At 48.0% G+C, this 23,887-nt stretch overlaps 1 protein-coding gene across 1 annotated transcript in view; it reads right to left on the bottom strand.

Annotated features, from left to right (window-relative positions):
* Positions 1–2,787: 2,787 nt before the first annotated feature.
* The window catches only part of mybbp1a (MYB binding protein (P160) 1a), a 108,870-nt gene continuing 87,770 nt past the window's right edge, over positions 2,788–23,887 (bottom strand). Inside the window, exons 24-27 of the mRNA XM_085964198.1 lie at positions 11,770–11,883; positions 8,515–8,616; positions 4,407–4,531; positions 2,788–3,725 (exon numbers count right to left, since the gene is read on the bottom strand). Coding sequence (XP_085820324.1) covers positions 3,314–3,725; positions 4,407–4,531; positions 8,515–8,616; positions 11,770–11,883 — 753 coding nt within the window. The 3' untranslated portion in view covers positions 2,788–3,313. The remainder of the gene's footprint in view (positions 3,726–4,406; positions 4,532–8,514; positions 8,617–11,769; positions 11,884–23,887) is intronic.

Here is a 23,887-nt window from a genome sequence, read left to right on the forward strand (position 1 = left end):
AAAGATTTCAAACCTTTCTGATAACAGACTCTGCCATGAGCTGGGAGTCTCTTTAAAAGCAGTGGAATCTTTTAACTGGATCTGATCGAAACACAACCTGCAACTTCCGAGTGTCAACAGCCCCCGAGTCTCCGGAGCACCAGTCGAGCTTACAGCTCATCCTTCCACATGAGCTTGGGTCAAGGTGCTCTGGAGCAAGCCGATAAACTATATACGTCCCAAAAAACCGACAGTGGGATAGATTCGGAAAGGACTAGATTATCTAAAAAATACCACCGCACACTTCCTCCTGTTCAAAAAACAGAAAACCCGCACACCACAGACACATATGTCACTTGGTGCTAACAAAATATGAAATATGCACCCATTTAAAGGAAACTCTTCAAGACTCATCAATATTATGAATGCATGATAAATGACGGAATGGAAAAGTCCAAAAGGCTGTCCCACACTGTTCTGATGTCTTATGCATCACAATACAGACTACCCCCACACCGCCAAACCATTTAATCTCCCAAAGGAGGCAATAAAAAGATAAAACCAGAAGCCAATTAGGGGGAAAAATCTGGCAAAATCCTCACCGACCTTCCACAATCAAAATTTAACCCAGGAGACCGCTCTGGCCCCGGTTAATGTAACCAGGTACCTACCTCTTGGATGAGGTGATTGCCACTCCAGCCAGAAACAGGTCCAGCTGTTGTCGTATGGAAAACAGTCCCAACGCTCCAGCTGTGCAATGGACGGCGATGCTGTGAGCAGATGGCGGCGCGATTGGGCGTTTGTGGCAGTCTGTCACCTGGAGACACACTCCATTTACACCGCAGCAGTTACAGGACATCCTGCAGTGATGAAATCAAACGTGCAGCTTTGTCACGGCACATCCATCAGCAGAAGACCTCCATCCACCAGTGAAGATGGCGGAGGGGACAGAATGTCTCAACCCGTGATGAATACTTGGGTGAAATCCATATAAACAGGCTCAGAGCGCATTTCCTCACTCATATCCACTACTCCTCTCTAGCTTTCCCTTTCCCTGATGGTGCTGACTGTATACATGTGTACTGGTACTGCTCAGGTACTTTCTCCAAATAACATTAAACAGTGAGTTAGCAGGCTATTCAACTGTGGGGACACCACAGCACAGAGCTACCCGGTCTTCATCCATGCATTTTCCACTAGCCATCAGGAGCAGGAACCCTAGCCTATCTCCCCACCTTAGATCAGCAGGAAAGGTTGGGAAAGTGGAGTCGAGGTCCCCATGATCTTATTGAATGGCAGAGCAGGCTCGAGGGGGCGTATGGCCTACTCCTGCTCCTATTTCTTACATTCTTCACAGCGCTGAGACCAATAGTAGCGTCCCTAATGGCACTGCATTAAAGATCAACCAGGCATTAAGCCCAAGGGGAAGCTAGATGAGGGAGAAAGTGATAGAACAGAAGGATATGCCAATGGGGGCGAGATGAAGCAAGTGGGAGGTTTGTGTGAAGCATAAACACCAGCATTGACCAGTTGGGCCGAATGGCCTGTTTCTGTGCTGTGTAAAGACACCTTAGCCTCAACGATTCAGTTCCAACTCAAGGAGGTCACAGCCCACTGGCTTCACTGACCAGTATCTGGTTGACCAATCTTTCCCTGCCGACGAGGGCAGGAACCGAAGGACCACGTGCCATTTTTTTTGTCCCAGTGCGGCCACAGGGCAGCGGCGTGTTTTATATCGAGAAGCAAGTGTTAAACATTTGCTCCACAAAAGACGGCGCCCTTTTAGGATTGAAGCGGGAGGCAGTGCACGCGTGCGGTGCGATGCCAAGTGCCTCCTCAGAACTCGGGCAGGCCTGCAGCTGTTCCAGATGTAGCAAAAGACAACCGACATTACCGGCCCACATCACTGCACACTGGCACTGCAGCCTGTAATTCAGAACTTGGGCCCTTTACCAGATTTAAAGATACAATTAAACTTGACATTCTTCAGCTTTTTGTTGTTGTAAAAGACCATTTCAATTGGGGCTGCGCTCTCAAAAAACTGAGCGCCGATTGAATCCATCATCATTTTGAGGCAGTATGGCCCAGGCTAATTATATCCTCTAGGGGCCAGCGAGTAAACCACTGGCAGCACAAGTACCCTGTTTCTGACAGCACTGGTGTAAAAGGTCAGTGCAGCTGCAATTGGATCAGGCAATTTGTGCATCATTGGCCACCAGGGCTATGTTCAGTATTATATATGGAGCGTAAAGAATGAAGAGAGACGCAAGCATGTCGTGTGCGTAGTTCAGATATGTCTCTCCGTTCAAGCTTCATTTGGGTCATTTCTGAACCGCAATATCTGAAACACACATCTTTTATTTCCTGACGTGCCCATTACAGCACAGGGGTCAAAGGGAGGTGGGCCCTGCCTTATCCAGAGGCCACAGGCAAACAGTCTCCGTACAGAATCAGACAACCATGCTGGGTGGAGTGCTGCCAGTCGTTTACCCAGCTCCCAGGCAGGGCGGAGAATGTATCCCAACCAGTGTTACCATTTAATGTAGATACAAAAAACAGCAGACTTTCAGGCCTCAGGATAGCAGCACGCGCATAGGAACTGGAGGAGGCCGTTCAGCCCCTCGAGCCTGTTACACAGGAACAGGGGGAGGCCGTTCAGCCCCTCGAGCCTGTTACACAGGAACAGGGGGAGGCCGTTCAGCCCCTCGAGCCATTTCCCAATTCTACTGGATCATGGCTGTGCCTCTGCTCCATTTCCCCACCTTTATTCCTTATCCCTCGATACCCTTACCTAAAACAGGCAGCCGATAGAGATACAGATCACTTTTTAATTTAAAAGTCCAACATGAACAAATCATTTTTTTTGGGGTGGGGATATAAACACAGCCCCCGTGGTACAGATACACTCTATCTAACATGACTGTAAAGGCACAACATGTCCCGCTGTAACATGATACCGGATCCCAATAAAAATAAAGGATATATTTTAAGAGATTTTTTTTAAACCGCGAGGGTGGTGTGGATGTGAAACATAGAGTTTTACGCAGTGCAGTAAACAGTAGATTCCACCTCCTGGACTGTGGGGCGAAAACCATCTCAACGCAAGTAATCGAGTCACTTGCATAACAGTCGAACCATTATGTGTCCTCCATATGCGATACGTAAAAATGTTTTATTCATTAAAAAATGTCACAGTCTTCAGTCACTGAGTTCACTCACAGCTCAGTTACTGTATTCCAGGTTCTCGAGTGCTGGGGGGGGGGGGGGGGGGAGAAACTGGAAAACCCGGATCCAAACCAGCGTAGCTCCCCGCTCATTAAAGCTCTGACCGTGATTACTCAGCCGCTCCGCCTCCTTGCTTGCTTTGGTTTTTCCGCTTCACATTCACCGGTTTGCCCACCTTATCGCCTTGGCCCATCTTGGCTGGATTGACTTTGGCCTTTTTGGCCGGGGGTCCTTGGTTTTCCCCTGGGTTGCCCGCTGCTCCTCCCTCCGGATTCTTCTTCCTCCTCTTCTTGTTGTTTTTCTTATTCCCCTGACCGACCCCTGCGGCCTTCGGAACTTGCTCCGGCTCTCTGACGGCGTTTTCTTTCCCTGCCTGCTCACTCGCCTGGGCCGGGCCTTGCTTCTTCTTCCAGTTCTTCCGCTTCTTGGTTTCCGGGAGAAATCCTTTTTTTTTCTTCGGGGCTCTTTCCGCAGCCGCTGGGTTTTGCACCGGTGGCTTGACCTTCGCCTTCTTTGGCGGCCTGTCAACGCAGCGTGGGAAAGAAGAACGTTAATCCAGCAGTCGGGAAACACCCACCGCAGTCTGGAATCCTAGAGCAGTCACCTGTGTCAAGCACAGGGTGGGCAGGCACGAGCCCCCCCCCTCCACCCCCGGGGCAGGCGCGAGCCCCCCACACCCCTCCACCCCCAGGGCAGGCGCGAGCCCCCCCCTCCACCCCCCGGGGCAGGCGCGAGCCCCTCCATCTTCTTTCTGCTGCTGGAATTGTTTATTTTATTAATATTGCTATTCCTCCCTCCTTTCCCAATTTCCCTGTCCTTTCTAAAGATCTGAAAGTCTGGAATATTTTGCTCCCAGCTAGGCCCAGTCTGTAGCCAGGGCTCTAATAGCTACTGCATCATGTCCTTTAAGCTGAATTTGTACTTCTAACTCAATTGGTTTATTTCTTATGCTAGGTGCATTCGTGTACAGAACTCTTATTTGGGCATCAGTCCCCACCCTGCCCGTACACCCCGCTGGCCTTTTCAATCACACCTTTTGACCTACTGTGTGGATTTTCCCCTCCCTCCTCCTCCTCTGCACGTTTATAGAAAGAAACTATACGGCAACAGGCTTAGTGATAACCGGGGAAACACCACGTTTGATACTGACAGAACGTCCATTTCAGGAACCGACCAGACAGGGAAAGAGGAGAGGTGCTTACTTGAATCCGAGCAGTTTCATCACGTGCCAGTATATATGGTGCACCTGCGAGGTCTTGCCAAACCCTTCCAGCTGCCCCAGCGACTGCAGGACGAGCAGCAGCTCGGCCATCGAGACAGCGAGCTCCTGCAGAAGAAAACCCACACGTGAATCAGGTGCGGACATTTAACAGAACCTTTAACTGAGCTTGAAAAGGGGGAACGGGGGGGGGGGGGGGGGGGGGGAAACTGATTAAATATAGAAGTTGGCCTGTAATCATCTACCAAAAGTTAAGAAACCAAGTGTCATGAAAAGAAAGCCTTGTATTTATATCGAGCCTTTCACAACCTCAGGACGTCCCAAAGTGCTTTACAGCCTGTGAAATACTTTGGAAATGCTGTCTCTGTTGTAATGCAGCACTCTCACTGGAGAGTCAAAAGCTGCAGTGTTCACTCCAAGACTTGCGCACATACGTAGGCTCACACTCCAGTGCGTTACTGGGGAGTGCTACATCGTCAGATGTGATACTCCTGGACAAGACCTTCAACCCAAGCCTCGTCTACCTATTCTGGTGGTTCAGATGGATGTTACAGGTCCCATGGCAGTCCCTCAGACACTAACAGATTGACAGGTCATTCATCTCATTGCCATCTGTATTTACTCAGTGTCAAAAGTAACTAACTCCAGGTAAAATGCTTTGCGAGCTTCTAAAAAAAAACTCACAAGTTTAGTACTGCCCTTTGTCCAGCTGGGTCAACTCGCCTGGTTCCATTCTTATCTACCTAGTCATAGCCAGAGAATCACCTGTAATGGCTTCTCTTCCCACATCGTTACCTCTGGGGTCCCCCAAGGATCTATCCTTGGCCCCTCCCAGTTCTCATCTACATGCTGCCCCTTGGTGACATCATCTGAAAACACAGCGTCAGTTTCCACATGTACACTGCTGACGCCCAGCTCTACCTCAGCACCACTTCTCTCGACCCCTCCACGGTCTCTAAATTGTCACATTGCTTGTCCGACATCCAGTACTGGATGAGCAGAAATTTCTTCCAACTAAATATTGGGAAGACCGAAGCCATCGTCTTCAGGCCCTGCCACAAACTCCGTTCCCGAGCCACCGACTCCAATCCTCTCCCGAGCCACCGACTCCAATCCTCTCCCGAGCATCTGTCTGAGGCTGAACCAGACGGTTCGCAACCTTGGTGTCATATTTGACCCGGAAATGACCTTCTGACCACATATCCGTGGCATAACTAAGAATGCCTATTTCCTCCTCCGTAACATAGCCTGTCTCCTGCTGAAACCCTCATCCTCTGTTACCTCATTGAAACATATAAAATTCTGACAGGGCTAGACAGACTGGATGCAGGGAGGATGTTTCCCCTGGCTGAGAGGGTCTAGAACAAGGGGTCACAGGCTCAGGATACGGGGTAGGACATTTAGGACTGAGGTGAGGAGAAATTCTTTCTCAGAGGGTGGTGAACCTGTGGAATTCTCAGAAGGCTGTGGAGGCCAAGTGACTGAATATATTTAAGAAGGAGATCGATAGATTTCCAGACACAAAAGGCATCAAGGGGTATGGGGAGAGAGCAGGAATATGGTATTGAGATAGAGGATCAGCCCTGATCATATTGAATGGCGGAGCAGGCTGGAAGGGCCAAATGGCCGACTCCTGCTCCTATTTTTCTATGTTTCTAGACTTGACTATTCCAATGCACTCCTGGCTGGCCTCTCACGTTCTACCCTATGTAAACTTGAGGTCATCCAAAACTCGGCTGTCCGTGTCCTAACTCGCACCAAGTCCCGTTCACCCATCACCCCTGTGCTCGCTGACCTACATTGGCTCCTGGTTAAGCAGCGCCTCTATTTCAAAATTCTCATCCTTGTTTTCAAATCCCTCCATGGCCTCGCCCCTCCCTATCTCTGTAATCTCCTTCAGCCGGCCCCCTCCCCCTCGCCCCGCCCCGCGCCCTTAAGCTCTGGAATTCCCTCCCTTGCTACCTCTCTATCCTCCTTTAAGACGCTCCTTAAAACCTACCTCTTTGACCAAGCTCCTGGTCATCTGCCCCAGTTTCTCCTTATGTGGCTTGGTGTCAAATTTTGTTTGAGAACACTCCTGTGAAGTGCCATGGGACGTTTTACTACGTTAAAGGCGCTGTGTAAATACAAGTTGTTGTTGCCCAATTGTAAGCAACACGCTTACTTAAAATAAAAAGCACCATTCCACCGGTTCTCATCTAGACTGTGCTACAGGAGCAACGTGCTTATGAAACTGGGCCGCTGCGAAAACCCAGCCTTCAAAGGAATTAGAAAGATTTGCATTTCTATAGCGCCTTTCATGACCTCAGGACTTCTCAAAGCGCTTTACAGACAATGAAGTACTTTTTTTGAAGTGTGGTCACTGCGGTCATGTAACGCAACAGCCAATTTGCACATTGCAAGGTGATAATGACCAGATCATCTGTTTTAGGTGTTGGTTGAGGGGTAAGCGTTGGTCAGGTCATCGACCCTTTTTCAAATAGTGCCATGGGATCTTTTAAGTCCACCTGAGAGATCAGACGGGGCCTCGGTTCACCTTCTCATCTGAAAGACAGCACCTCCGACAGTGCAGCACTCCCCCGGCACTGAACAGGATTGCCAGGCTAGATTATGTGCTCAAATCTCCGGGGTGAGGCTTGAACCCATGACCTTTTGATCCAAAGGCGAGAGTGCTCTCACGAAGCCAAGTCAGCGAATCTATAAACATTTTCTACACTCATCCATCAAACGTACTCACTGAAGAGAGCGCAAACTGCAAATTCTTTCGTTCTTGGGATGTGGGCGTCGCTGGCAAGGCCAGCATTTATTGCCCATCCCTAATTGTCCTCGAGGAGGTGGTGGTGAGCTGCCTTCTTGAACCGCTGCAGTCTGTGAAGGTACTCCCAAGGTCTCAATCCTTCGATTGGCCCAAGGGATTCTCCATTACTCCCACTTACTGGCATGTTCTGTCTTTATTCTTCTATTCCTACAGCTGACCAGCAGAGTAGCTGTGTGTGGCGTGGTGACTAGGACACTCGGAATGGGACAGCTTCTGATGTCCACGTGACCACTCTGTATTCAGACCCATCCTGAGATAACCTGCCTTCCCAGTCTCTGCTGAATACTTGCTGTCATTTACTTACACAAGACAAAGAACGCCGTCGTTAATTGTGCTTGGTGTGTAGCTAGCACCTGCATTTCACACAATGGAGGCGATGATTTATGGGAGCGACCTGGAGAATCTGGGCTTCCCCAGTGGAACGCTGCTCCAATGGCCCTGCAACACCAAGTCACATGACCCGAATATCTGAAAGGAGACACTCCATCATCTATTCCAATGAGATACGCCCCTCCTCCACCAGATCGTACACGGCCCATAAACTATTAAACTCAATCAAACTCTTTATAACAGCTGGTCATTTTTCATTAACATAATGAAGGACTTTCCTAGATATTTGATCACAAGTTGCGCTTCCTACCTCATACATTCTATCACGAAGACTGCCCATTTTCACCTTCGTAGTATCGCCCGTCTTCGCCCTGACCTCAACTTATCTGCCGCTGAAACCCTCATCCACGCCTTTGTCACCTCTCGACATGACTATTCCAATGCACTCCTGACCGGCCATGTGCTAACTCACACCAAGTCCCGTTCACCCATCTCCCCTGTGCTCGCTGACCTACATTGGCTCCCAGTTAAGCAACGTCTCGATTTTAAAATGTTCATCCTTGTTTTCAAATCCCTCCATGGCCTTGCCCCTCCTTATCTGCAATCTCCTCCAGCCCTATAATCCCCTAGACCTCCACGCCCTGCCTATTCTGGCCTTTTGAATAGCCCCCGATTTTAAGTGCTCCTCCATTGGCGGTCATGCCTTCAACTGCCGAGGTCCTAAGGTCTGGAATTCCCTCCCTAAATCTCCCCGCCTCTCCACTTCGCTCTCCCCCTTGAAGGCGCTCCTTAAAACCAAGCTTTTGGTCATCTGCCCTAACATGTCGGTGTCGTATTTTGTTTTTTTCTGATAACACTCCTGTGAAGTGCCTTGATGTTTTATTATATTAAAGGCATTATATAAATATAAGTAGTTGTTGATATCTTGCTTGCCCTCTTTTACCTGCTGCGTCACGGTCTTGACAAGAAAGCTCGCCAGCTCCAAGCATTTTATAACTTTCTCCTGATCCACCTTCAGTTTGACCGTAGTCACCGTCTTCAAACACTGCGGAAGAGAAAAAACCAAAATAAAATGTTGTAACTCATCCAGAAAACTGCAATACATTCAATCTTCCAATCAAGATTATTAAACATGTTTTCTCTCCTTGACCGATGTACAGCTCTACAGGGCTCAGCCGCTCTCCGATACCCCTGCTGAAGCACTTCCGAGTGTCGGAGTACTAGTTACCAACGAGTCCCTCTGGTACCTCATCTTCGGCCCGTTCCTCTGCTGACAGAATTGCCACGACTCAATTGTAAAATTCTAAGGTTGTGCTCAAATCTCTCCATGGCCTCGCTCCTCCCCATCTCCGTGACCTCCCCCAGCCCGTCCTGGCTTCGTGTAACCCCGATTTCCTTCACCCTACCACTGGTGGCCGTGCTTTCAGCCGGTTGGGCCTTCAGCTCTGGAATTCACTCCCTAAACCTCTCCACTTCTTTCTCCTCCTTTAAGACGCTCCTTAAAACCTACCTCTTAGACCAAGCTCTTGGCCATCTGTCCCAATAGCTCATGTGGTTCGGTGTCAAATTGTGTTTGTTAAATCACCTGTGAAGCATCGTGGGACGTTGTACTACATTAAAGGCACAATATAAATGCAAGTAACATTCGTGCCACAAAAGTGCCGGGCAATGACTATCTCCAACAAGCGAGAGTCTAACCACCGCCCCTTGACATTCAACGGTATTACCATCGCCGAATCCCCCACCATCAACTTCTGGGGGGGGGGGGGGGGGGGGGGGGTCACCATTGACCAGAAACTTAACTGAACCAGCCACACAAATACTATGGCTACAAGAGCAGGTAAGAGACTGGGTATTCTGCAGCGAGTGTCTCACCTCCTGACTCCTGCCTTTCCACCATCTACAGGGCACAAGTCAGGAGCGTGATGGAATACTCTCCACTTGCCTGGATGAGTGCAGCTCCAACAACACTCAAGAAGCTCGACACCATCCAGGACAAAGCAGCCCGCTTGATTGGCACCCCATCCACCACCTTAAACATTCACTCCCTGCACCACCAGCATACCGTGGCTGCAGTGTGTTCTATCTACAAGATGCACTGCAGCAACTTGCCAAGGCTTCTTCGGCAGCACCTCCCAAACCCGCGACCTCTTCCACCTAGAAGGACAAGGGCAGCAGGCGCATGGGAACACCACCACCTCCAAATTCCCCTCCAAGTCACACACCATTCTGACTTGGAAACATATCGCCGATCCTTCATCGTCGCTGGGTGAAAATCCTGGAACTCCCTCCCTAACAGCACTGTGGGAGTACCTTCGCCATACGGACTGCAACGGTTCAAGAAGGTCCACCACCACCTTCTCAAGGGCAACTAGGGATGGGCAATAAATGCCGGCCTTGCCAGAGATGCCCACATCCCAGGAACTAATTAAAAAAAAAGTTGTTGGTGCCTTTGCCAAGTTACGGTTCCAAGGGCACCAGTTCCTCTTGGGTACCTGGCCCTGCCCCCGGCCCCGCCCCATCCCCACAACACCGCTGAAGCACCGCCTTGTGCTGGAGTACTCCTTGATGAGCACTGGCCACCGAGTCTCGACAATGAGCGCCAACAGGCTATCCAACTGCGGGAGGCAACACAGCACAGTCCGATCTTGTCCTCACACATGCACTTTTCAGCAGAGGCCTCCAGTTGTCAATCAAGATTAGGAAACCTGGCAGATTTTTCTTCTCAGGGGCAGAGGTCAATTGTGCACTTATCACCTTCCTGTATCTTTGAATGGCTTAGTACTAATGAGGTTATAGGGGAATCGTAAATATATTTCTACATTTGATCGCCCCTTCTCCAGTCTCTCTTTCCCTAGCATTATAATCGCATCGTGAAGCAAAACTGGCTCCTGCTGCTACACAATAGTCCCACTGATCAGGCACTCTGGTGAGTGCCATACTGTCGAACTTGTGTTCAATGGTCATACGTGGGAAACATGTCTGAATATACCAGGCCTGCATATGAACCAAGGTAAGGCCAGAACTGGCACGGTTTCAGATGCTAGCTGCCTGTACTCCTCATTCCGCTGCTATAAACAACCTTGAACAATGCACCTTACAAGAATTGAAAGCCTGCTTGACAATAGAAAACCAAGTTCAGATAAATATTTGGGAGCAAATCAGAGTTAGATAAATATTTTGCAGCTTTCCTGAATTATTTTACAGGGAAGCAAAAAAGCTTTTATTGTAGAGCGTTTCCTCAGGAGATGGAACAAGTTAGGTTGAGTCCGTGAGAAGGCAAAATCTACATGGTCTATAGGAGAACAGGCTTGAAGGCCTATTTGCTTTCTTATGCTTGGTCAATGTAGTCATCTTTTTCTCCTTTCCAGTCGGAGAGCATAGCCTGAACTTCAATGGGACACAGATGAGCTACAATAAGATCTTGAGCTGGAACAAAGGGTCAGAATTTGCTGTAACCGGTGAACAAACGGCATGTGCCATTCATTTGACTTGCCATTGCCCGCTTAATTTCCATGAGCTTTTGCACAGCAAGTTGCTGTAGGTGGGAGTTCAAAATGGCACGGTACCCTCTACAGGGCATCTGGGACCCATGTGACCAGGGCAGGCAACTGGGTACCTCCTTAACCAGACTGAAGCATTGCTAATTAACAGCTCAGAGTCTGAACTTGGAAGTGTAAGTTAGAATAGTGAATTCAATGTAAAATCAACTACAGAATGCTAAAGAGGCAAAGAAAGATTGGATTGAGAGAGAAAAAGTGAAATTGTTTTTTTAAAAAAAAAAATTAAAAAAGTAATTAAGAATTAAAAATTGAAGGAATGAGACTCCACACTTGTAAAAAGTTAATTTTCAGTGCCAGAGAGGTTGTTTGGCAGTGATGAAGATTTATCCCGTCGTTAAAAAGGGTACTTAGACTGAAATGGACAAGCCTGAACACTCGGTGGCGAGTTTAGTCCGTATCTACGACTCGGGTGCAGGGACTTCATGCCGTTCCAATATATTTGAATGAGGAGCCAAGACAGCGAGATGCTGTTGCCGCACAGCTTACGGCGGACCAGCGCATCTCAGGCAGCAACTTTGGATTTTTGCAAACTAAATAAGAGCTGGTAGCCTCGCCGTTATTTTTACAGTAAATTCTGGCCCGTTGCCTTGGGAAAATCTCAATTTGAGTTACTGGCTATTCATTTAGTTCATTACCTGTTTAACGTGCACGATGGTGGCAGTGATGAATGCTTTCCACTTGCGGTCGGTCAAAGACTGTCGCAGCTCACGGGTCTGGAGAGCCTTCAGGACGAGGCAGCAGGCCTGGCCCTACCAAAGGAAAATGGGACCGGTTAATACAACACAAGGTACCGATCACAACAAAAAGCTTTCATCAACAGTATCCCACACATCCTTCCCTCCGATTACCCTCATCAGTGGCTCGAGTAAAACCCGTCCTATTTATTAGACTTACTCCAGTTAGCAAAACCGGCTGTGTTGAAGATAGGTGGGAAAAGTACTGCTACCAGAAAAGAAGCGTCACTATTAATGGTTCCTCCTTTCCATCCTCAACACACCGGTACAGTGCAAGATGAGAGCGACGTCAACACAAGAACCCAATGTTTCAAACAATGGAATCCAAATGGATTCATAACAATGCAAATAGGGATTAAAGAGGTAGAAAATCATGCAGAGTTCAAATGGTGGATCACCCTACCATTAACTGTGAAATGAAATGGACTGGGTAACATTCTACAGACGGGAATCTTGATGCTTAATAATGTGCATTGTGCAGTGACAACATACATTCAACGCCACATATCAATTTAAATACCAACTACGTGTTGAGGGCAAACGGCCAACTTTCAAGACAGTCATTACTCTAACCTGTGGGTTTTAGCTACTAATGAGTCTATGTCTGGATGATCAGGATTCATGTTTCGAGTAAGGGTTACACTTGGAAAGAGGTGCGTCCACCTTTTGGCAGTGGCCATGACAAGAACAGTTACCCTTCATTAATGCAGCACCATTGGTTCTCCAAAACAAGCGACCTTTGCATTGCAGCTCATGTATACAGAACCCAGGATAAGATTTGGTGGCTCATAAAAACAGAAACCTGTCAGGATGGTAAATCTGAAAAGGAGAGAGTGCTTTATGCCACTGGGAGCTTAGATTTTTTTCCCCATAAACCACAATTATGTTTTTGCACACTTGAAGTGAAGCAAAAGGTTTCAAAACAGAGTTAGAGCAGTAAAGCGTTGGGACAGAGTTAAACTGCAGAGAGGCCAGTCCAGCAGTGTACTAATGTGATGGAAGCAGTCATGCTTCAGACAGGATCATTTCTGTATTCTATTTTTAAAGTACGCACAGAGATACAGGGCAGCTATGTTTTTGAAATAACTAGATTGGGGGCGTTTTGCCCTGCCGAGTTACATGGTGGAGGTTGGTGACTAAAATAGAAGCCAGTGCCTACAAGACACTGGAAAGGATTTTAATCTGCAGGGCAGTCAGGATGACAAAATTTAATCCCAGGGCTAACACATTAAACCTGGCCATAGCATAAATGAAGTATACACAGTCTAGATGAGGGGTGAACAGGTTTAATTAATAGTTTAGCTATTTAGTGACTCACTGATGGGGAAACAGGCACTGTAGCCTTTCCTATAACCTAAGGGCTGACAGCTATTGGGATGGTTTAAGAAATACATTCTGAAGAAGCTATTTAAACTCTAGTGAACTGATTCAATCTTTATTTTTGAGTGGACCTGAAAACATGGTGGACCATTGACCGGTTCTCTGGTGCCCAAACCTGTTGGAGATGTTAATTGTTAGGTTATCCTCAGTCATGTCTGGCACAAGAGTACAGGTTCCAGTTCAAGGGAGACACGGAGCTGTTCATGGAGCAAAATATCAGCTTCCAAGAACAAATTAAGTGTTAGAGGAGACAAAATTGTACCAGCTACACAACGCTACTGCTTGCTGGTTGGTTTTGGGGAACATAGGAACAGGAGGCGGCCATTTAGCCCCTCGAGCCTGTTCCACCTTTCAATGAGATCATGACTGATCTGCAACCTAACTCCATATACCCACCGTTGCTCCATATCCCTTAATATCTTTGGTTAACAAAAAGCTATCAATCTCAGATTTAAAAATAGTAACTGATCTCGCATCAATTGCTGTTTGCGGAAGCGAGTTCCAAACTTCTACCACCCTGTGTGTGGAGAAGTGTTTTCTAACTTCACTCCTGAAAGATCTGACTCTAATTTTTAGACTATGCCCCCCCCCAGTCCTAGAATCTCCAACCAGCGGAATTTGTTTCTCTCTATTTACCCCATCTGTTCCCCTTAATGTGTTAAAAACTTTGATCCAATCACTCTTTAACCATCTAAATTCTAGGGAATACAACCCTAATTTGTGTAATCTCTCCTCATAATTTAACCCTTGGAGTCCAGGTATTAATTCTGGTAAACCTACGCTGCACTCCCAAGGCCAATATATCCTTCCTAAGGTGTGGTGCCCAGAACTGCTCCCAGTGCTCCAGGTGTGGTCTAACCAGGGTTTTGTACAGCTGCAGCATAACTTCTACCCCCTTGTGTTCTAGTCCTCTAGATATAAAGGCCAACATTCCGTTAGCATTTTTGATTATATTCTGTACCTGCTCATGACATTTTAATGATCTATGTATATGGACCCCCAAGTCCACGGTTTCTAGCTTTTCACCATTTACAAAGTACTCTGTTCAGTCCTTTTAGGTCCAAAGTGGATGACCTCACATTTGCCTACATTGAAATCCAGTTTTGCCCATTCGCTTAATCTATTAATATATCGCTGTAATTTTATGCTTCCATCTACACCGCTTACAATGCTGCCCATCTTTGCGTCATCGGCAATCTTGGATATGTGGCTTTCTATCCCCTCATCTAAGTAGTTAATACGGAGAATAGTTGAGGCTCAACACAGATCCTTGTGGGACACCACTAATCACACCCTGCCCATTATCTCTAATCTCGGTCTAGTGCCACTCAGCCAATTTTCTAACCAGGTCAATAATTTGCCTTCAATTCCATGAGCTTCAACTTTAGCTAACAGAATCTTGAGGGACTTTATCAAATGCCTCCTGGAAGTCCATATAAACAACATCCAGACATTCCACTGTCCACTACTTTAGACACTCTTCAAAAAATTCAATCAGGTTCGTCAGGCATGATTACCCTTTACAATGGCTCTCTGATCAGCTGAAAATTTTCAAGATGTTCAGTCACTATCTTTATTTATAGATTCTAATAATTTCCCAAAAACAGATGTTAGGCTAACTGCTCTATAATTTCCTGGTTTCCCTCTCACCTTTCTTAAACAGCGGAGTGACATGCGCAATTTTCCAATCTAAAGGAACGGTTCCGGAATCATATGCCGGAGTCAGCTGTGGCTCAGTTGGTCGCACTCTCATCTCGAAGTCAGAAGGTTATGGGTTCAAACTCCACTCGAGAATGGAGCACAAAGTCCACACAGACACTCCAGTGCAGTACTGAGGTAGTGCTGCACTGTCAGAGGTGCTGTTTTTCAGAGGAGACGGTCATCTGAGGCCCCATCTACCCGCAATTGGATGTTCTATTATGAAGAGGAGCTGGGGAGTTCTCCCTGCTGTCCTGGCCAATATTTATCCCGCAACCATCACTTAGACCCCCCCCAGATTATCTGGTCATTATCACGTTGCCGTTTGTGGGAGCTTGCGTTTCATACAGTACAACAGTGACTACACTTCAAAAGTGCTTCATTGGCGGTGAAGCACTTTGGGACGTCCCGAGGTGGTAAAAGGCGCTATAGAAATGCAAGTCTTTCAACAGTAAGGAATCTTCAAAGGAAGAAACCAATTAGCCGGTGTGGGGTTGCAAAAATAGAAAGAAATGTAAAGGCAGAGAAAGGAGACCAGAGGGAGCAGCGAGGCGAGGTGAGGCGGAGCCCGGCTTAAAACCCGGCTCCACCAACGAGGCCCGACCAGAGGGAGCAGCGAGGCGAGGTGAGGCGGAGCCCGGCTTAAAACCCGGCTCCACCAACGAGGCCCGACCAGAGGGAGCAGCGAGGCGAGGCGGAACCCGGCTCCACCAACGAGGCCCGACCAGAGGGAGCAGCGAGGCGAGGTGAGGCGAAGCCCGGCTTAAAAACCAGCTCCACCAACGAGGCCCGACCAGAGGGAGCAGCAAGGCGAGGCGGAGCCCGGCTTAAAAACCAGCTCCACCAACGAGGCCCGACCAGAGGGAGCAGCGAGGCGAGGTGAGGTGGAGCCCGGCTTAAAAACCGGCTCCACCAACGAGGCCCGACCAGAGGGAGCAGCGAGGCGAGGCGGAGCCCGGCTTAAAAACCGGCTCCACCAACGAGGCCCGACCAGAGGGAGCAGCGAGGCGAGGCCCGGCTTAAAACCCGGCTCCACCAACGAGGCCCGACCAGAGGGAGCAGCGAGGCGAGGCGAGGCCCGGCTTAAAAACCGGCTCCACCAACGAGGCCCGACCAGAGGGAGCAGCGAGGCGAGGCGGAGCCCAGCTTAAAAACCGGCTCCACCAACAAGGCCCGACCAGAGGGAGCAGCGAGGCGAGGCGAGGCGGAGCCCGGCTTAAAAACCGGCTCCACCAACGAGGCCCGACCAGAGGGAGCAGCGAGGCGAGGCGGAGCCCGGCTTAAAAACCGGCTCCACCAACGAGGCCCGACCAGAGGGAGCGGCGAGGCGGAGCCCGGCTTAAAAACCGGCTCCACCAACGAGGCCCGACCAGAGGGAGCAGCGAGGCGAGGCGAGGCGGAGCCCGGCTTAAAACCCGGCTCCACAAACGAGGCCCGACCAGAGGGAGCAGCGAGGCGAGGCGGAGCCCGGCTTAAAAACCGGCTCCACCAACGAGGCCCGACCAGAGGGAGCAGCGAGGCGAGGTGAGGCGGAGCCCGGCTTAAAAACCGGCTCCACCAACGAGGCCCGACCAGAGGGAGCAGCGAGGCGAGGTGAGGCGGAGCCCGGCTTAAAAACCGGCTCCACCAACGAGGCCCGACCAGAGGGAGCAGCGAGGCGAGGTGAGGCGGAGCCCGGCTTAAAAACCGGCTCCACCAACGAGGCCCGACCAGAGGGAGCAGCGAGGCATACCAAATCAACAGCAGAGGAGAGAGGTAAAAGGTAATCAGAGTGTGACGTCACCAGGGAGCAGGTAAGTGATTGGTTGGTGAGTATTTCTCTTTTTTAAACTTTAACTCTGTAGTTTATAGTTACTAGGGTCTTTTCTGGTATAGCAGGGACTGTTGGTAGACTATACAAGCACCTTAGTGATATCTTTAATTGGTGATAGTAAATTAATTAAAGGGAAGGTCATGCCAGGAGAGCCCAGCCCCGTGATATGCTCCTCTTGCTCTATGTGGGAATTCAGGGACACTGCCGGTGCCCCTGATGACCACGTGTGCCGGAGATGCATCCATCTGCAGCTACTAGCAGACCGCATTGAGGCGCTGGAGCTGCGGGTGGATGGGTTGTTGAGCATTCACGATGCTGAGAGGGTCGTGGATAACACGTTTAGTGAGTTGGTCACACCGCAGGGTAGGGCTGCACAGGAAGAAAGGAAATGGGTGACCACCAGGCGGAACAATAGAAGCAGGCAGGTAGTGCAGGAGACCCCTGTGACCATTCACCCCTCAAACAGGTATACCGCTTTGGATACTGTTGAGGGGGATGACTCACCAGGTGAAGGCAGCAGCAGCCAACTTCCTGGCACTGGGGGTGCTCCTGCTGCCCAGGAAGGGAGGAAAAAGAGTGGGAGAGCAATAGTGGTAGGGGATTCTATAGTAAGGGGAACAGATAGGCGTTTCTGTGGCCGTAGACGTGAATCCAGGATGGTTTGTTGCCTCCCTGGTGCCAGGGTCAAGGATGTCACTGAGCGGCTGCAGGGCATTCTGGAGGGGGAGGGTGAACAGCCAGAGGTCGTGGTCCACATTGGTACCAACGACATAGGTAAAAAGAGGGATGAGGTCCTGCAGCAAGAATTTAGGGAGCTAGGTGGAAGATTAAAGAGCAGGACCTCAAAGGTTGTAATCTCTGGATTACTCCCGGTGCCACGTGCTAGTGAGTATAGGAATAGGAAGATAGAACAGATGAATGTGTGGCTAAAGGGATGGTGCAGGGGGGAGGGCTTTAGTTTCCTGGATCACTGGGTCTGCTTCTGGGAAAGGTGGGACTTGTACAAGTCGGACGGTTTACACCTGAACCAGAGGGGGACCAATATCCTTGCGGGGAGGTTTGCTAGCACTGTTGGTTGGGGGGGGGGGGGGGTTTAAACTAACTTGGCAGGGGGATGGGATACAGAGTGGAGCTATAGTAGGGGGTGATTTACAGCCAAATACGGAGGAAAAAACAAGTCAGCTGGGAAGGCAGAGCAAATATGTGAAGGCAAAAGGGAATATGGCAGGGCTGGAAGGCATTTATTTTAATGCAAGGAGTCTTGCAAATAAGGTGGATGAACTGAAGTTGTTGTTGAACACATGGGAGTACGATATTGTTGCTATCACGGAGACATGGTTGAGGGAGGGTCAGGACTGGCAGCTCAATATTCCGGGGTATAGAATCTTCAGGCGAGACAGAGGGGGGGGTGTAAAAGGGGAGGGGGTGTTGCAATATTAATTAAGGAGTCAATTACTGCTGTAAGGAGGGACGATATATTAGCGGGTTCCTCTAATGAGGCCATATGGGTAGAACTTAAAAACAAAAAGGGGGCAAGCACTTTGCTGGGAGTGTACTATAGGCCCCCAAACAGTCAGGGGGAGATAGAGGAACAGATATGTAGGCAAATCTCAGAGAAGTGCGAAAATAATAGGGTAATAATAGTGGGGGGATTTCAACTTCCCCAATATTAATTGGGATAGTCAGAGTGTGAAAGGCTTAGAGGGTGCAGAATTCTTAAAGTGCATCCAGGAGAGCTTTTTGAGCCAGCGTGTAGAAAGTCCTACAAGAGAGGGGGCGGTACTGGACCTAATTCTAGGGAATGTAGCCGGGCAAGTGGTGGAAGTGTCAGTAGGAGAGCATTTTGGCGACAGTGACCATAATCATGGAAAAAGACGGCCCGGAAATAAGGGTTCTAAATTGGGGGAAGGCCGATTTTAATATGATAAGGCAGGATCTGGCCAAAGTGGACTGGGAGCAGCTACTTATAGGAAAATCCACATCAAAACAGTGGGAGACTTTCAGAAGGGAAATAGAGTACAACGCCAACATGTTCCTGTAAAGGTCAAGGGTGGGACCAACAAGCAAAGGGAACCTTGGATGACAAGGGATATACAAAAATGCATTAGGAAAAAAAGGGAGGCTTTTGGCAATTACAAAAGACTAAAGACGGAGGAAGCCCTAGAGGAGTATAAAAAGTGCAGGGGCATACTTAAAAGAGAAATTAGGAGGGCAAGGAGGGGCCATGAAATAACACTGGCGAGCAAAATAAAGGAAAATCCTAAGATGTTTTATAAGTATATTAAGGGCAAGAGGATAACCAGGGAAAGGGTTGGGCCCATTAGGGACCAAAGTGGCAATCTGTGTGTAGAGCCAGATGATGTAGGCGGGGTTTTAAATGAATTTTTTGCATCTGTGTTCACTATGGAGAAAGACGATGTAGACATAGAAATTGAGCAAGGGGACTGTGACATACTTAAATATATTAGCATCGAGAGGGAGGAGGTACTAGCGGTTTTAGCAGGCCAAAAAGTGGATAAATCCCCAGGCCCGGACGAGATGTATCCCAGGCTGTTGTGTGAGGCAAAGGAGGAGATTGCAGGGGCTCTGACACAAATTTTCAGAACCTCTCTGGCCACAGGGGATGTACCAGAGGACTGGAGAACAGCTAATGTAGTACCATTATTCAAGAAGGGTAGCAGGGATAAACCAGGGAATTACAGGCCAGTGAGCCTAACATCTGTGGTAGGGAAATTATTGGAAAAAATTCTGAGGGACAAAATTAGTCACCACTTGGAGAGGCAAGGATTAATCGGGGATAGTCAGCATGGCTTTGTCAAGGGTAAATCATGTCTGACCAATCTGATTGAATTTTGAGAGGGGGTGACTAGGTGTGTGGATGAGGGAAATGCTGTGGATGTGGTTTACATGGACTTCAGTAAAGCTTTTGACAAAGTCCTGCATAGGAGACTGGTCAAGAAGGTAAGAGCCCATGGGATCCAGGGTGCCTTGGCGCGTTGGATCCTAAACTGGCTGAGTGGCAGGAGGCAGAGGGTGATGGTCGAAGGTTGCTTTTGTGACTGGAAGCCTGGGTCCAGTGGGGTACCTCAGGGATCGGTGCTGGGTCCCTTGCTGTTTGTGATCTACATAAATGATTTGGATGAGAATGTAAAAGGTATGATCAGTAAGTTCGCAGATGACACGAAAATTGGTGGGGTGGTAAATTGCGAGGAGGAAAGCCTCAGGCTACAGGACGATATAAACGGGTTGGTCAGATGGGCGGAAAAGTGGCAAATGGAATTTAACCCTGAAAAAAGTGTGAGGTGATGCATTTTGGACGGACAAATAAGGCAAGGGAATACACAATGAGTGGTAGGACCCTAGGAAGTACAGAGGGTCAGAGGGACCTTGGTGTACATGTACATAGATCCCTGAAGGCAGCGGAACAGGTAGATAAGGTGGTTAAAAAGGCATATGGGATATTTGCCTTCATTAGCCGAGGCATAGAATATAAGAGCAGGGAGGTTATGATGGAGCTGTACAAAACGCTGGTGAGGCCACAGCTGGAGTACTGTGTGCAGTTCTGGTCGCCTCACTATAGAAAGGATGTGATTGCTTTGGAGAGGGTGCAGAGAAGATTCACCAGGATGTTACCTGGGATGGAGCGCCTCAGCTATGAAGAAAGGCTAAACAGGCTGGGGTTGTTTTCCTTGGAGCAAAGAAGGCTGAGGGGGGACCTGATTGAGGTGTACAAAATGATGAGGGGCATCGATAGGGTGGATAAAGAGGAACTTTTCCCCTTAGTAGGGGGGTCAATAACAAGGGGGCATAGATTCAGGGTAAGGGGCAGGAGATTTAGAGGGGATTTGGGGAGGAACTTTTTCACCCAGAGGGTGGTTGGAATCTGGAACTCACTGCCTGAAAGGGTGGTAGAGGCAGGAACCCTCACAACATTCAAGCAGCATTTGGATGAGCACTTGAAATGCCATTGCATACAAGGCTATGGACCAAATGCTGGAAAATGGGATTAGACTGGACAGGGATTGATGGACGGCGCAGACACGATGGGCCGAAGGGCCTCTTTCTGTGCTGTAAAACTCTATGACTCTAAAGAGTTCAGCAGCAAGGTAAGGAAATTCATGAGAAGAACCAGAAAGGCTTGGAAGGATGACATCAACTGATGTTAATAAAGGGCACATTCCTGTATTAATATGAGTCACTAAACATGTATAATAATTCGTGCTCTTCTGGGTTCCACATCAAGGTTCCCAATTGGAATGGACTCAACTCAACCTCATTTCTAAGTCAAGGTGTGCCAGCGAAACAAAAATAAATATATACACTAACTTTTGGCATGCCTCCCAACTGGTCTGGTCGGAAACATGAATTGCTCATAAACCTCCAAGCAATCTAGCAAACTATTTTAACAATTAGGTCCCACTCACTTTAATAGTTGCTACAACTGGGAGGGTTTGAGGATTAGAGAGGTTTTTAAATTTTGCTACCAAAGATCGTCAGAAACACTGAACTTCACATTGATGCACAAGTATATGCTGGACTTTAATTAAAGGCACAGTCCATATCCCAGAGACAGCCCAGGTCTCAGGTTACATGAAACCAATCCTGCCAGTGGCACATGCGTGTTAGAGCCCGGTCTTTCACAACCCTGTACCACCATCATCAATACGTCTAACCTTACTCATGTCAGGCTACTGCAGATCAGGAAAGATCACAAGGTGAGGAGGAAGTACCATCTACAAGATGCACTGCAGCAACTCGCCAAGGCTTCTTCGGTAGCACCTCCCAAACCTGCAACCTCTTCCACCTAGAAGGACAAGGGCAGCAGGTGCTTGGGAACACCACCACCTCCAAGTTCCCCTCCAAGTCACACACCATCCTGACTTAGATCGCCGATCCTTCACCATCACTGGGTCAAAATCCTGGAACTCCATCCCTACCAGCACTGTGGGAGTACCTTCACCACACGCACTGCAGCGGCTCAAGGTGGTGTCTCACCACCACCTTCTCAAGGGCAATTAGGGATGGGCAATAAATGCTGGCCTTGCCAGCAACACCCACATCCCATGAACGAATAATATTTAAAAAATCAGATTACAGCTGTAGGTGGTGTAGTGTTTTGATTTTACACGCAGATCCTAATTGTGTTGTTGTCTTCCTTTCCTTGAAACTGTACTGCAGAATTAAAAAAAGAAAACCGAATGACAAAAAGCTATTTGGCTCTTCGAACATCATCTTTCCATAGGTAATGGACAATCTCCTCTCCATCTTGGACTCCTATACCTCCTCTCCTTCAGAAAGGTGCTGCAAATTTCATTCGCATCCTGAAGTGAAACTGCCCAACTGTGCAGGCTACACTATTCACTCGATGAGTTGCCTTCCTTGGCATAACATTTCCATGTCCAACTGTGGTCAGAAATCACTGGGGCTCATATTTGAACTATTTGACATTAAGGAACTGATCCCTTCTATGCGTTACATTTTAACAAAAAAAAAATAGCATTGAAGATTTGGAACTAGTTTTGTTCAAAATCTAGTTAGTGAGAGATCGATTGTGTAAACTTTCCCTCCAATTCATTCTCACAACAAAGATGAGCGAGGGGAAAGAAAACAAGCTTTTGAGTAAAGATGCATTCTGGATTAACATAATAGCAGATGCTCTTCAATAGGTCATTGACAGTTCGTCAGAACATCACTTTACTGGGAGCGCATTCTGTTTTTATATCCTAGCTTCAAGCAGAAAATCTCTTTCCAATTCGCTGTCTGAGAAAATTGTAATATTGATCCTTAAAGGGTGGGGAAGTAACAAACTGATCAACTTTGTACCCTGAGAACACAACAGCCTACAAGCACAATGGCATTAAAATGAAATTCCCACCCAGTTACATATTAAGCTCTAACCGTGCCACTGCACAAATGGGACTAGCATACGAGCTTTACATGCAAATGTAGAAGTCAAAACTGACTAGAAATCAGTCTGAAAATGACCTCAAGGCCAGAAGACTGAATTATTGGGTCTTGCATTAGCCCCCAGCCTCTGGCCTGCCGCCCTCTGCAGTACCTATCACGACCAGGCCAATTCAGAGGCAGAGTGACACCTGACGAGATCAAACTCCCATCAATACCCAACGAGATGCAAGGGAACAATGAAGTACTTACGAACAGGGGTATTTTAGAATGCTTGCTTAATGTACAAATATAGATGTATGCAGCTCAATATAGCAGTGTTAGACACACTTTACAAAATGTATTTAATTGTATATAGTACCTATTGTTAAGTTTAAAAATAAAAATGCCAAATGAAGAGACCTATGCAATTTAAACAACGCTCTATAACCTGAATCTCAGTAAGGTCCCAGCATGACACATCATCTAGCCTCACTTCCTCTAAACTCCAACATCCAGCTGGAGTAAACACCACCATTCACTGTTGCAATTCTGCTGAAAATTCACAGAGAAGCAGCACCACCGGGAATTCGGTGCAGTGAACTCATGCCCACTGGGACCGAAACCAAGACATAACCGACTGCATTCAGAGCCCTTAAAAGCAGATCGGAAATACACGGTTTAATAAATCCCTTTGTGCATATCACTTCTGGGCCAGTATAATGTGCACTTTCATGTCTGCAAGTGACTGTAATCAAATAAGACATTTTCATAAGATCACTGGAATTCACCCGTTGACTATTATCACAGCAAGACCGTAATCTTCTCCCGCAACCCGTATCTCTCTGTGATTTAGTTCTTTCGAACAGGAAGCATATTCCATACTTGGCATTCCTTGATGGAATAGCTATTCTTTTATTGCTGTTTAATTCAACACTAATGACAATTAATATTTTCTCAACAATTAATTTCAGTCTGGTTCCTCTATATAATTTCTAACAAGACACCAGACTGACTGCTCAGCCTCTTCCAGATTGCACGGTGTGTGCGTGCGCGTGCTTGAATGGAGGTGATCGTGTGCAGAAGTAACACCATGCCAGTATAGGATAGGCTCGATGGACCAGCTGGTCTTTTACCTGTCCAGGTTACTGGCCTTACAAGTCACAGGTCGGGCTTTGAATCCAGGTCAGACCGATTGGGTGAACTCGCCTGCCCCACTGATGTTAAGGGTACTATGTGAAATAA

The sequence above is a fragment of the Somniosus microcephalus genome, chromosome 22 (assembly GCF_052327205.1).
Source record: "Somniosus microcephalus isolate GS21.2 chromosome 22, FLI_Smic_1.0, whole genome shotgun sequence".
Lineage (NCBI taxonomy): Eukaryota > Metazoa > Chordata > Chondrichthyes > Squaliformes > Somniosidae > Somniosus > Somniosus microcephalus.